The following is a 13,669-nucleotide window of genomic DNA, read 5'->3' on the forward strand; positions in this document are numbered from 1 at the left end:
GCAGCAGCATACTTGAAGATAGAGTATGTAAGTAAGTAAGAGTCACCTACAGACAGACCGACAGATAGACGCAACTAACCTTGAACTCTGACTCGTGGGTTTGGTCTTCGTATTTGTAGCACAGCATAAGGTAAACCAGTTTATGGAATTGGATTTCGGACGACGCCACCTGTAATAGATCGGAGGCTGGTATGTATCTAGATGGGGAAAAGAAAAGCTCAACTTGCGGAGAATGAAGGATAAGACACAGGCAGTAAGTTGTAGTTCGACTCGTTGGATTCGTTTTGTTCATCCCCTCCCCTTCCCCCTTCTCTGTCTACCGAATCTAACCAAGCCTAGCCCCCTCTGCTCTTACACACTCCATCCAAGCAAGCACCTCAACTCGCCAATAAAAAATATTGGCCCTATGGCATGCAATTCTAACCATACCCAAAAAAATAAAGGTACCCTGAACGCCTTCGCCTGCTCTAGTCCTATAGTGGCCCGACTCCCAATCTCCTAAAAATGATGCATAAAGCAGTATACAATACCGATATTCCAACCACTCCTTTTCCGCCATCCAAACCCCACCTAAGAAAGCTCATTGAGTACATCCCCAAGCACGCTCATCATCCGAGGCGCCTTGAACGGCTTCTGCCCAAACGTCCTCTTGTTAGGCTGTCTAGTGGTCCCCATCAGACCGGGAGCTTTTCCAAGAGGCCGATGACCCGGCGGCGGCGGGTTTTCCTTCCCTGTATCCTCTCTCCTCGGCTTTCCATGAGAAGAAGGCTTCCGATCAATCTCAATCTCGGCAGCAGCAGCAGCAAGACGCTTCGTCTCCTTTCTCTTCTCTTCGTTCTCGTTCTTGGTGACAGCGGCCCACTGACTGTCCAGCACTTTCTCGCTCCCGAGCCCACCACCCTGAGTTTGGGTCTGCGTCTTCCCCACCTCGAAGAGATGCTCCTCCAGTGCGCCCTTCGGTAAATCATAGACCCAACGCTTCTCATCCATCAATTTCACAAAGCGACTGACCATCTCCTCTTCCCCATGCTCGTTCGGCCCCTTCCCCATCAGCGTTTCTTTGCTGCCGATAACGAGCAACTTCGTCTTCGCGCGTGTGAATGCGACATTGATACGCCTCCAGTCCTTCAGCAGCTCGCCGATAGATTTCGCCTCGTTGCTGCGGACTAGGGAGAGGACAATGACTTCCTTGTCGCGGCCCTGGAACCGGTCGGCGGTGTGCATTTCGATATCGGGATGCAAGCGCATGCTATCTTTGAGCAGAGAGAGCTGTGAGCGATAGTGGGTCATGATGCCGATGCTGGCCGCTGGCACGCCTACGCTGAGCAGAGACTCGACAAGCTGGGTGCAGACAACTGCTTCGGTGGGGTTGACGATTCGATTCCCCTTGGCTTGTTCGCGGGAGAGAGGAAGGAGCGGATCGGTGTTGACGAAGGAGACCTTGGTGGAGGGATCTATGAGGTCGCGAATCCAGCAGCGCCCTCTCATAGAGCCGGGACAGATGGACTTGGGTGCGAGGGGGAGTGTCGAAGGCGAGTAGTGGTGGTTCTGGAGGTTGTCCATGGTGGGGATTTTGATGGTGCTGCTGGCTACTTCCTGACTGCCGCATTTGAGGAGCCCGTCGTAGATGAGCTTGTTGCTGAGGGACATTACGTCTTCGCACATGCGATATTGGTGCTCGAGATTGACAACAGAGCTGGGATGGGAATCGGAAAGGTGCTTGAAGAGACTGATGTCTAGACCTCCGACGCGCGCCTCTTCATTTGCTACCAGAGGGGGAAGCTGGTAGTGGTCGCCGACAAGGATGAATATTTTTGCGAGACGAATAGGTCCCAAGCAGACCGGGAGCGTGATTTGCGAAGCTTCATCCACAATACAGTAGTCGAAAGTACGCTCACTAAAGATGGCGTGGTTGATACCCAGACATGTGGTTGCAACGACTGGAGTGTCGTGCCATGCACTCCGAATCTCCTCGAATGAGGTCTTGGTAGTTACTGCCAATGTTGCAAATTCTTGAACCTCCATTGCAATCTTTGCGATCGTACCCAGGCGTAGGATGGGAATGTTATCGTCCTTCAGCTTCAACAGAATGTTGTCGACCGCAGTATGAGTGTAAGATGTAAGCAGAACCGTCTTTCCCTGAGATACCAGAGTCTTGATGATGTGGGCGATGGTCGTTGTTTTGCCCGTACCCGGCATCCCAAGAACCAATGCGTAGTCCTCGGCACTCATTACCTTCAGGATAGCATTCCTTTGATCAGCATTCAGATTCTCATGATCCTTCAAAACAAATGCTGTAGGCTCCATCTTGAACCGCGGGGCATTGAGATCCACAACCAAGCCTCGAATCTTTCGGGATCCGAATGGGCCATCTGCCATGGTCTGGATGAGGTTGTTTCGGACCGTTGCCATACCGTTGCTAAACTCATCTTTGTCGAGTCTGTATCTGGTGGGAGCCTCCACAATCTTCCCCTCCGCATCCTCATCTACGGCACCTTCAGGCGCTACTTGCATGATACTGGCAAAAACTTGATTGTCGGCTTCGTCAAACCCAGGTTGACGAATCCGAGCATTGTGTAATCGACGATCGACAGCAACGGTCACACGTTTCTTGCGAACATGAGTAACATATCCATTTGCGAGGGCAAAATGCCCCTTTTCGTCAGATATAACGATAGGCTCGCCAACAGCAATTTGAGAATCGAGGAAGGAGAACCCTGGGGGCGGGTCTGGCTTGACCAGACTATATCTATACCGGTTGATCTTGGGGTTGTTTTGCTCCTCGTATGCCGAGCCTGGCTCGATGATCACGTTGGAAAAGCACCTGCCGAGCTTCTCTCGCTCTGAACTAAGCATAGTCCACAACTCTCGGCGGAACTTGAGGGTCTCCTTCTCTTCCTTCGTGAGGAGATCGTCCCATTTCAAGAAGAACTCTTTGTGCTTCGGACCCAGGTGCTGTACGACTTCATCGAATTTTCCCTTCAAGCCACTGGTCTCCCCATTCCCATCATCGGCAAGTTTGTGGTAGATAAAACAAGGAACCTTGGCATAGCACCGATTACACATATTTTGCTTCTTCAGCATGGTAGGAAGTGTGGTGTGTTTTTCCCGTACGAAACAAGCAAGTTCGTTCCGTTGCATAATCATGTGTCGAAGTTCGTGTCGAATAGCGGGGATTCTGATTGTTTCCGAGGTTTCCATGTAGTACAGGATACCATACGCAATTTCGACGTCGTATCGATCCGACAGAAGTAGGTTGTATAGAGCTGTCTGAGCCCGATGAGCAGCGCTTGGACTCTTCCCAGTCTTGACTTCGAATGGCACCGTTAAGGTTTGTTGCCGCTTCCCATCGTGCATGGTAACTTGCACGGTGGCATCGATATTGCCCTTGAGGCCATACATGGGAGACCAGACATGCTCTTCGACATCTAGGAGTTTGCTGACACACATGGTGACTGTTTCTCCATTGCCTGCTTGGACTTTTGCCTGAGACTGCGAATCGTTAGCTTGAGCAAAAGTGAACGAAGTTGAAACAAACCTTTGGCTGCGAAGAGACAAACAATTCAGCCCAGCACTGCAATTCGGCCATCTTGCTTCTCAAGTATTCTACGGCTTGTGGGACTTCGATTTTGATGGTATAGAGGGCCTCAAGATGGCGCAACGCCGTTTTCTCGACAAGCTCACCCAACCATTCTATGTCCCAGCGGTTTTCCAACATTGCTGATTGAAATATCTCGTGGAGTATTGTGCCGTAAACCAACGGGGCCGAAGAATCGCTGGTCGCCTTGATCCTGTCTTGCAGAACCGCACGACGTGTGCATCCAAAAGAATCTGCTACCACAGTCGAAGAAATAAGATGATCCGGATGCAAAATCAGCAGATTAACGTTGTCATCGATAATACATCTGCCAGCAGAGTCGAAGAGTCCAATAACATGTACAAAGGCTTTCTGTTCCACTGGCGTATCTATCCAGATGCCTCTCAAGTTGACTACTTTCGTCATTTTAGAATGCTCAACCTGGAGAATCAGAACCTGGAGATGTTGTCAGCAATTTCTCTCCTGCGGATCACGGGAATTTGTGACCTTCTCTTTCTGCTTTCGACCTTTAGCGTTTTCATATTCCGATTCCAAGACGTTGGTGACAAGATACCTCTGGATGGCTGCTTTTTTTTGAGTGCACTATAAATTCTTAGCAACATGTTATATTACTATAGAAATCTGTCACGTACAGGTAAAAGACTATTTCCGGTCTGCTGAATAGCCTGAGTCGCATTTAATTCTGCTTTTTCAAAATCGCTGTCATCCAGTCCGCCATCCCCAAATTCATCCTCAGATTCTGCTTTGGATGGCACCCTTCTCATCTGCCGTGCCTTTCCGGCGCTCCTATTTTCCACTCTTGAGATTCTGCTTGCAATGTGGGCCGGCGCATCAAATTGAGATGCGGCTGCGATGAACATCTCATCGTCGGAATCATTAAGCTCATCCTTCTCGGGTTTGAGAGGGCTTACTTTGCATGGCTTGGGAAGTTTAAGGGTTTGGATTGCTGACACAGGTGTCTGGGCATAAATAGATTCTTGTTTTAAAAGACGCGGGGGGGGTTGAGCTTGAGGAGGCGCTCGCGAGGCAACTGGACGCTCCGGGGGTGGAGAGGGATCCGGAGGAAGTCGGGAGCCCAAATCATGTGCGCCGACAATCTCGAGCAGACTAGCATCGAGCTCGTCATCGTCAAATTCGTCGTAATCGGTATCTTCGTTCTCGGGCAGGGGTGGAAGCACAATTTCCTCACTTTCCATCGGTGCAGAGTCTTTATCACCATCTATCAAATGAGATTGGTTTACCTGGAGGTGCCGTCGTTGCTTTGGCGGCTCCTCGTCAGCTTCTGAGAGTTGTTGATCACGAGATTCCTCGGACGGTTCCCGGGAATGTAGATTAGCAGCCATTTGCTTCGGTACTTGTGACAATCCTTCGGTGACCCTCTCAATCAAGACTGATAGCTTCGAGGGGCCAATAGTAGCCGATTCTGTGAAAATATCATCGTTCTCGCAGATCCCAGTTCTTCTTCGTTTAGGAAACTGGTTGCCACAGCTATTGGCCCTTCTGAAGCCGCCTCCGGCGCGCGGTGTGGTTCCTTCCTTTATATGTTGTGGCGACGAGGTGTGCATGATATTTGCCAATGCTGGGACAGCTGGCCCCTGAGGGGCCTGAGCATTGGATCCATTTAGAGAGTATCGACCCCATAGATCAGAGCCAGGGTCGACCTGAGGACGAGAACTGAAGGCCCGCGCAGGTGAAGATCCAGTCGGCGAAGAACTTCGTGCACGCTTTTTGGCTCCTCGGGTGCCTCCGAAAGCGGAGCCATGCCCCTTGCCCTTGTGGTCCCATTCTATCCGTTCGTCGGGCGACACACTCTGCGGCGGACGTCTCACGTCCTTCATCCCAAGCAACTCCGGTAATGCTAATCTGCCAGCTGGGGTTGTTGGTACTGACTTCCTCGTCGGCAGGGGTGGCTGCTCTTGCGATATCTTCGGTATACAGTTTTTGGTTCCCGCAACAGGCGGCGTCCTGCTCTTTGCCCCTTCATTCTCCTTGTCTTCGTCTGAAAGCAGACTTACCACCGAATTTGTTGCCTTCTTGATTGTAGACTGTGCTCCAAATTGGAAGGCACTGAGTTTGTTTTTCGTGGCTGTAGATACTGGAATCGGTGGTTTCTTCTGTAATGGCTTTGCTTCCAGGTTTGTTGCGGACGTCCCTTGGAAGCTTCTATTGCGGTTCCATTGATGGTGTGGTGGCCTTTGCTGCTACGACAAAGTTAGCCATCGAGTCCCGAGTTCTGAGAGCAGAAAATGAAACTCTTGCCTTGGAAGAATGGTTCTGGTCAGAGAAAGACTTCTGGATCGGCATTCTTCGATTCACTGCCCGCCGTGTATAAGGCCCAAAATTACTTGGTGTGGTATGTTGTGGTGTGGTATGGTGAGTGGTGAATGGGATTGGGATGTTGATGTTGTAGGCCGGCGGCAAGTAAACGCGTAATTCACACGCTTCTGCCGCTCACGCGTCGTGATCTATCCGCTTGTCCTTGCGGGTTATCAAAGCGAGCTTGCGAAGCTTTGTATTACCGGAGAGCTCCTTCCCCTATAAGGGGGAATGTGGCCTCATGAAAAAATGCAAATAACCTTTTTTAGTGGATGGAATTGATTGGTCAGTTAAAAAGTGCGCGTGGTGACGGGCGGCAGAATCCTAAAATGGCAGACAACGTGATTGTTTTCCACGTGATTCTCGGATTTTAGTATTTCCGCCTCCCTTTTAACACGTCCCAACTAAACCGTCCTAACTAATCGCAACATTCACCGCGTCAACCATCCCCTTTTTCGCTTGGATATCACCGTTCTCGATTATCTATTGATGAATCAATTATTAGTATTGCTCTTGCTTCTTTAGCACGCTATGCCTCCGAAAACCGTCCAAAAAACACGTGTCGCTTTAAACGGCACCATTGAGCAGGAATGTACTAAATGCCATACCTACAAGGAGCAGGCTGCCAACTTCAAGTCTAAAACAGGGAATAGGATCGTTTCGCTTTGCCAGAGCTATAGAGACTTAGCAAAGGCATCTAAGCCTCCTCGATCGCCTATTGATATGGGTGTAGGAGAGGGCGAGTCTACTGCAAGGCCGTCTAGAACTAGAGGAGTAAGATACCTCTTTACAAACGAACGCGTGCTTACATCTATTAGAAACGCGCAACCGAATCGATGCATACTCCGGCTCCGGCCCGCCGAAGATCCTTGGCCCTTAGCCCCTCTTTCAACCCTTACGCTCTTCCAGGAATAAGCCAGGAGACTATACAAGAGACCGCGGCGCGTCGAGAGATCCGGGCTATACAAAGAGGACACCGATTGATTGATCGCACAGGTGGACAGCGCTCTTAAACCCTTACTATGTCTGATATCCTTGCCCGGGGCTCTCACAATATCGCTTCTCCAGAATCGCGTACCTAAGGCTATTTCGTATGTGACATCTGCAGCATTGCTAGGCCTCTCTCCACTGAATCTGCCGCTAATGGAGTTTGCGTTTACTGCTAACAAGCTTCTCAGAATATCTACTTGGAATTGAAGTGGTGCGTTCATAGCAAGCACGAGTCCCTTCGACACTTATTTCGACGCCTCGCTACATCAATTGAGAGTGCTGATATATGCAATCCCTGCTACTTTGAAGCTCTCGATGTTGTCGAAGAGGACAATAAGAATGAAGATGATTTGCCTTACTCTTAGTCCTCTTCTTATCAAGGTTCACGTCGCGGTTCTCAAGCATCTTCAATCACTCTTACTCCTTCTACTTAACAGCCTTAAAGCACTTCGGCAACAATCGCTAATCTTGATAATACTGATCTTGCGATTTGGTCCGACATAGATCTCAATGATGCTGATGCTCTTGTCCTTTCGGATTATGATATAAAGCTTATAAAAGATTTCCAGACCTCTCTCGCTAAGGAAAGTTCCATGGAGTTCTGTACTCGTTGCAAGGAGAATTGGTTCAATACGAGTGTAGTCAGCACGGTCTGCAAGAAGTGCCGTATTACCCGCGATAAAAGTCGGAAGGATAACGAACCGTTTCTTATGTCAGCTGATAACTTGATGGACCTTGGGCTCGTTCCGGCTCATTTACCGAAGCTTACATCTATCGAAAAGATGCTAATTGCTCGAGTTCACGTCTTTGTAGAAGTCCATCAAGTTCGTGGGCAGCAGTTCAAATATACTGGACATGTATGCAACTTCTTTCGAGATATCGGGAAGCTGTATAACAAGCTACCTCTTCTTCCTCGGGATCTTAAGATTATCATCCTTAAGCTTGCTAATAGTGCTCAAAACCCCGGTCTAGCTCGTCAGTTCAAGAAAGAGTACAAGGTTCGCCGTGCTGCCATCACTGTTTAGCTAGAGCACCTCAAACAGCACCACTTTGGCTATGTGGATATTGAAATTGACCGCGCTATCCTTTCTCAATTGCCTAAGAATAGCGATATTCAGGACCAACTTGCTCGCCAAGAAGTTGCTGCTTTAGACGAGGAGCCTGTTAATGAAGAAGATCTTGACCTTAAAGCTATTGAGGTTGCAGCTATTCTTGATCTGACAGCTGAGCAGACTGAACTCGATCGCTTTAATAAGGATGCGGGTCGAATTCTGCCTCTTGGACAGGCCCTTCATCTTTCTATTCTTGATTTCCGCGCTACACCGGTTAAGGAGTTCAATAGATCACAAGCTTTGCTAAGTCTTGCTTTTCCGACGCTCTATCTTAATGGAACAGCTGAATTCGTGGCCTCTCGAACTAGAGCTGTGGACTACGCTTAATATATTGAGCACTTGTTGAAGTATTACGACCTTCGTTTCGTACGCTATCCCCGCTTTCGCTACGTTGTTTTCAATACGCTTATGAGATAGCAGACCAGTAAAAAAGCAACTTGGTTCGTCTAAAACATGCCTAATAGTGACGAGTTGGATGTAGAGGCCATTCAAGCTGCTTTCGTCAATCTCGACAACCCTTAAGCTCAACGACTCTTGAACTCTATCGTTAGATATTCTGCTTCGCTTAGAGGTACTCGTCCTTTTTGGAATAGGAAGCGGGCTAATCTCGAGGCTTACGTCCACTCGTTGCTTCGTGATCCTAGCATATTCCTTACTTTTTCGGCCGCTGATTACTATTAAGATTCCTTATACCGCGCTTACGGTCCGCAAATCTACAACGCGTGGAAGAATGGAACTCCTGCTAAGCGAATTCGTCTCAGTCGAGAGTCGCTTCGAGATAATCCTTACATTGCTGCTTACTATTTCCATCGGCGATTCATGATTTTCATGCGCTATGTTATTAAGCTAAAGTTTTCGGTTGAGGATTGGTAGAATCGCTACGAGTTTCAGACTCGAGGTTCTTCTCATAATCATAGTTTCGTATAGAGTAAAGAAGCTCTTCAGTTAGACCTTAATGACGAGATGTCTAAGCAAGAGTTTTCTCGATATTAGGGGTTCAGAGTCACTGCTCTTTTGCCGAAGATTATTGATCGCACGGAGGAAGAACGCACTCTTATGTCCTTTGCTCTTGATGAGGACGAGAATACTATTCGCCAGCTCTCTATGCTTGCTGATCTATTGCAGCGCCACGTCTGTAATGACAGCTATTGCCTTCGGGTCAGAAAAGGTGCTCCTCTTGACTCTTAGAAGTATTATAGGTTCCATTCTCTTTAGCAGCTACGAGATGAACCTGTTATAGATAAGTCTAGAAATCCCTTCTTCTAGATGTTCAGCCTTGAACGGAATGATACGCGAATCAACCTTTATAATCGCCTTATTATCATGGCTTAGAAAGCAAATACAGATGCTACACTTTGCACAAGTGCTTATGCTATCATCAATTACATTAGAAAGTATTGTACTAAAGAGGAGAAGAAGAGTACGACTTACGTTGAGCTGGTAAAGCAGCTTTTGCTTCATATTAATTCCGAGAAGCCATTGCTTTCGCTCGTCTCGAAGACAATGAATAAGCTTATTAAGGAGAGAGACTGGTCCTCTCAAGAGGTCTTTCACATCCTTTTCAATATACCTTTCTAAGATGGGTCTAGGACTGTTGAGACTTTAGATTGCCGCCAAGTACAGTCTATGGCTATTGAAGTTGACGAGAATGGGATTCGCACTAAAGGTCTTACGAAGGTGCAAAGATACGCTTCTCGTCCAGCTGAACTTAAGGATATTTCTTTCTTCCAGTTCCTTACGCTCTACGATTACTTCAAGAACACTCGTCGCCTTAATGCTCTTCTTCGCTTAATCAACTACTTTCCAAAATACGATCAGGTTAAGAATCCAGAGGACTTTGCACGAATCAAGCTGATGCTCTATCATCCATTCCGAGACCTTAGCCTCGATCTCCTTTAGTTTGATGGCCATGAATTCATAGATTACACTGCTGCGCTTAGCTTTTGTACTACTCGTCATCGACATTCGGACTGGTCTATAGATGGCTTCGGAAAAATCCTTAAGGTTGAGATCGAGGAGGATGAGTTTGAGCTGTTCGAAGAAAGAGAGCAGAACGACCTTTTTTGGGCTGAGTTAGCGGCTTAAAGACCGGGCAGAGATAGCGCCGTTGATCTTGAGGACGACAACGCTATTGGTAATCGTGAGATTGATCGGAGCTACGATTAAGCCTCTCATATCGATAAAACCCCCGAGGCTGTTCCTGAGTGGTTAGATACTATAAAAGAAGACTATCCGAAAGAGTTGGAGGTTGACTTTGCTTCCCAAGGGGTTCTTGAGTTGCTCAATTCGAAGCAGCGTCAGGTCTACGACACGATCGTTGGACCTATGAATACTCGATTAGCTGGTGGTAGAGCAGCCCAGCTACTTTTACATGTCGATAGTCGTGCTAGCACAAGTAAATCATTCGTGATTAATCTTTGCTCTGCTCATCTTCAACAATCTCATGAGAATAATCCAATCCTTAGGGCTGCTCTTACAAGAGTCGCTGCTTATGGTATTCTTGGCCGGACACTTCACAGCTTATTTCGCCTTCCAGTCAGTGGCAAGTTTGCTCCTTTTTCTACAAGAACTCTCGCTTCGCTACAAGCTATTCTTAGATACATCAAAGGTATCTTTATAGACGAGAAATCTATGATGTCGTTAGAAACTCTAAGCTATTTAGATCAGAGACTTCGCTAGATTCGCCCTCATCAGTCTAACGAGCCATTTGGAGGACTCGATATCATCCTTTAGGGTGACTTCTTTCAATTGCCTCCTGTTCGTGCTCTCGCTCTTTTCAATGATCAAACCAACCTGAAAGGGGAAACTGCAGTTCATGGTCAGGCTCTATACAAGCTATTTGATCAGACTATAGAATTAGATATGATCATGCGACAACAAAGAGAGGACCTGGAACAGCAGCAATTCCGCACTGCTCTCGAAGGACTACGTAATAACAACGTTACTATTGATGATTAGAATGTTCTGAAGAGTCGAGTTGCTACTACTCTCCCTCGCGCCGAGGTTGACACGTTTGATAATGCTCTGCGGGTTTATAGGAAGAAAGCACAAGTGAACGAGTATAACCACACCAAAATGTCTGCGCTCAATACTCCCGTTAAGCAAATCAAAGCTCATCACACTGGCCAAGGGGCTGAAACCGCCGATTGGGATAAAGGTGGTAACCTTCATAGAACCATTCCCCTTTGTATCGGGGCCAGAGTTATGCTCACAGAGAATCGTTGGACTGAGAAAGGCCTGGTCAATAGTGCTCTAGGTACCGTGGAGGATTTCAATTGGCTTCCTAGAGCTGATTGTGACAAAGATATTCCTACTATGCTCGTTGCCTTCGATAAGTACGATAGACCTTACCTTTATAAAAACGCCAAAGGTCAACAAGTCGTGCCAATTACTCCTTCAAAGAGAGAGTTTATGTTAGGGAATGTGGCTTGCACTCGGACACAGCTCCCCCTTACTATTGCTTTCGCTATTACTGTTCACAAATCCTAAGGGATTACAGCCGATAAGATAATTACGAATTTGACTATGAGAGATCACGTTACTAGATTGAGTTACGTCGCTGTATCTCGGGTCAAGACCTTAAGAGGTCTTCTTATTGAAGAGCCATTCGATTACTCTCGTTTTCAAGTTACGAAGGTTTCGAAGACTGAGATTATGAGACTCGCTGATGTAGCACGTCGCCTCCCTCAGCATGTTCCTCTCTCTATTCCAGAATTGGATTAGGTCACGTTGTTAAGGATTCGTGGTTGTGGATGTATAAGGGTCACGTTTTGGTGATGGAGCTAGAGGTACTGACAATTGAAGACTAGAGATATACTATTATTTCGAACTTCAAATCATTCAAACAAACACCCCTCTTCAAATTCTGTGAACTCTCAATTGCGCGTATATACCTTGGTAGGTGCACTCCCAAGCTCGCTTTGATGTTACGTAAGCTGCTTGCCATTTACGTCAACTTACTTGATAATTTACCCGAGTCCCGAGCCCGCGCTCAAAAAAATTTCCGATCTATTTATCTGTCGCGGATGCGCCGGCGGTCGCATGGCCAGACACCGATTTTAAATTCCTTCCCTTGGTGAGCACAACTCCTATTGTAACTTTTAACAATGATTTAGCGGCATATTTGGGCTCTAAGTGCTGACTGCGCGCCAGAAATACAGCCATCATGTCTCAAGACAAGCCTCTGCCTTTCATTTACCAGTTCGGCGCAGGTCAGCTCCTCTTCCTCTTGCGCAACTACAAATTGAAGCTCACCTCCACGCAGGTGCGGTCGCCGGGGTTTCTGAGGTTTGTTTTCATCAGTTGGGTTCCTCGTCCCAGTGGAGCATGAGCTGAATTAGGCACGTGGATTAGATTTTGGTGATGTATGTCCTGGGGCCCCATCTCTGCTCATGCGATCGTTGTGACGGATTGCTCACTTTTCTGCAGGTATCCTTTGGATGTCGTCAAGACCAGAATGTAAGATTCGACGCTTCGAAAACAGTCTGGACAGCGGGATTGACCGACTCGTAGACAGCTGCAATCCGGAACGGCTACTGGCGAGAACGCATACAGTGGCATGATAGACTGTTTCCGAAAGATCGTCAGAAACGAAGGGCATGTTCTTCTTTCTTGAAGGAGGTCCAATACCTGACTATGCGACAGTTTCTCGCGGCTGTACCGTGGTATCGAGGCTCCCATCCTGATGGAAGCCCCCAAGCGTGCAACCAAATTCGCTGCCAACGACTCATGGGGAAAGTTTTACCGTGATTCATTCGGAGTTGCCAAGATGAACCAGTCCCTCTCGATACTCACTGGAGCGACTGCAGGGGCAACGGAAGCGCTGGTCGTTGTCCCATTCGAGCTCGTCAAGATTCGTCTCCAGGATCGTACCTCGAAATACACAGGAATGATGGATGTCGTGGTCAAGACCATCAAACATGAAGGTCCACTTGCTTTATACAACGGATTGGAGAGTACCATGTGGAGGCACGTTTTGTGGAACGCCGGTTATTTCGGCTGCATTTTCCAAGTACGGGCGCTGCTTCCCAAGACAGAGAATAAGTCTACACAAATGGGCTTTGACCTACTCTCCGGTGCCACCGGAGGTACAATTGGCACGATCGTCAACACGCCTATGGATGTGGTCAAGTCGCGCATCCAGAACAGCCCCAAGGTTGCTGGGTCGGTTCCAAAATACAACTGGGCTTGGCCAGCCGTCGGCACTGTGTTTAAGGAGGAGGGATTCGGTGCGCTGTATAAGGGCTTCCTGCCAAAAGTTCTCAGATTAGGGCCAGGTGGGGGCATCTTGCTGGTTGTGTTCACGGGAGTGATGGACTTCTTCAAAAAAATGAAGGCTGAAGCCTGATCTCTTCAGCAAACAATAAGCATTGGTGGAGACCTGTTCCTCTGTAGGACTAGGATAGGAATAGAAGATCAGAGAGCTACGGAGAGGCGAAGTGCAAGGTTAGATCTATTCCTTCCCGTTCTCAGAGAAATACAACCATCTCCCAGCTATCGCACGTCTTGCACTATGGACTTTGAACTCCAATTCTCGTACTGCGTCTGCTACCCGGCCTAATTTTCAAACGCTCGCTGTTGTCCAAATATCGTATTTCCCTGTGATTTTGAATGACAAGTAAGCTGGATCATATCGTAGTTTCTGCTGCGCGTG

The 13,669-nt window shown here is 47.8% G+C and overlaps 3 protein-coding genes across 3 annotated transcripts; 2 read left to right on the top strand and 1 right to left on the bottom strand.

The window, feature by feature from the left end:
- Window positions 1-570: 570 nt before the first annotated feature.
- Window positions 571-5,902, bottom strand: L3040_003374 (uncharacterized protein; the record flags this gene model as incomplete). Its single annotated transcript, XM_066154445.1, has 5 exons — window positions 571-3,492; window positions 3,539-4,033; window positions 4,085-4,180; window positions 4,231-5,799; window positions 5,858-5,902. The coding sequence occupies 5 exons, from the start codon at window positions 5,900-5,902 to the stop codon at window positions 571-573; spliced, it is 5,127 nt and encodes a 1,708-aa protein (XP_066012405.1).
- A 284-nt stretch (window positions 5,903-6,186) lies between these two features.
- Window positions 6,187-7,269, top strand: L3040_003375 (uncharacterized protein; the record flags this gene model as incomplete). Its single annotated transcript, XM_066154446.1, has 6 exons — window positions 6,187-6,199; window positions 6,500-6,506; window positions 6,568-6,688; window positions 6,733-6,910; window positions 6,998-7,005; window positions 7,093-7,269. 6 exons carry the CDS (start codon window positions 6,187-6,189, stop codon window positions 7,267-7,269), a joined length of 504 nt encoding a protein of 167 aa, XP_066012406.1.
- A 4,912-nt stretch (window positions 7,270-12,181) lies between these two features.
- Window positions 12,182-13,363, top strand: L3040_003376 (uncharacterized protein; the record flags this gene model as incomplete). Its single annotated transcript, XM_066154447.1, has 6 exons — window positions 12,182-12,227; window positions 12,281-12,303; window positions 12,370-12,380; window positions 12,445-12,474; window positions 12,529-12,612; window positions 12,661-13,363. The coding sequence occupies 6 exons, from the start codon at window positions 12,182-12,184 to the stop codon at window positions 13,361-13,363; spliced, it is 897 nt and encodes a 298-aa protein (XP_066012407.1).
- Window positions 13,364-13,669: the final 306 nt, after the last annotated feature.

This window comes from Drepanopeziza brunnea (genome assembly GCF_022702325.1).
Source record: "Drepanopeziza brunnea f. sp. 'multigermtubi' strain 214-2 chromosome Unknown ctg4, whole genome shotgun sequence".
Taxonomy (NCBI): domain Eukaryota; kingdom Fungi; phylum Ascomycota; class Leotiomycetes; order Helotiales; family Drepanopezizaceae; genus Drepanopeziza; species Drepanopeziza brunnea.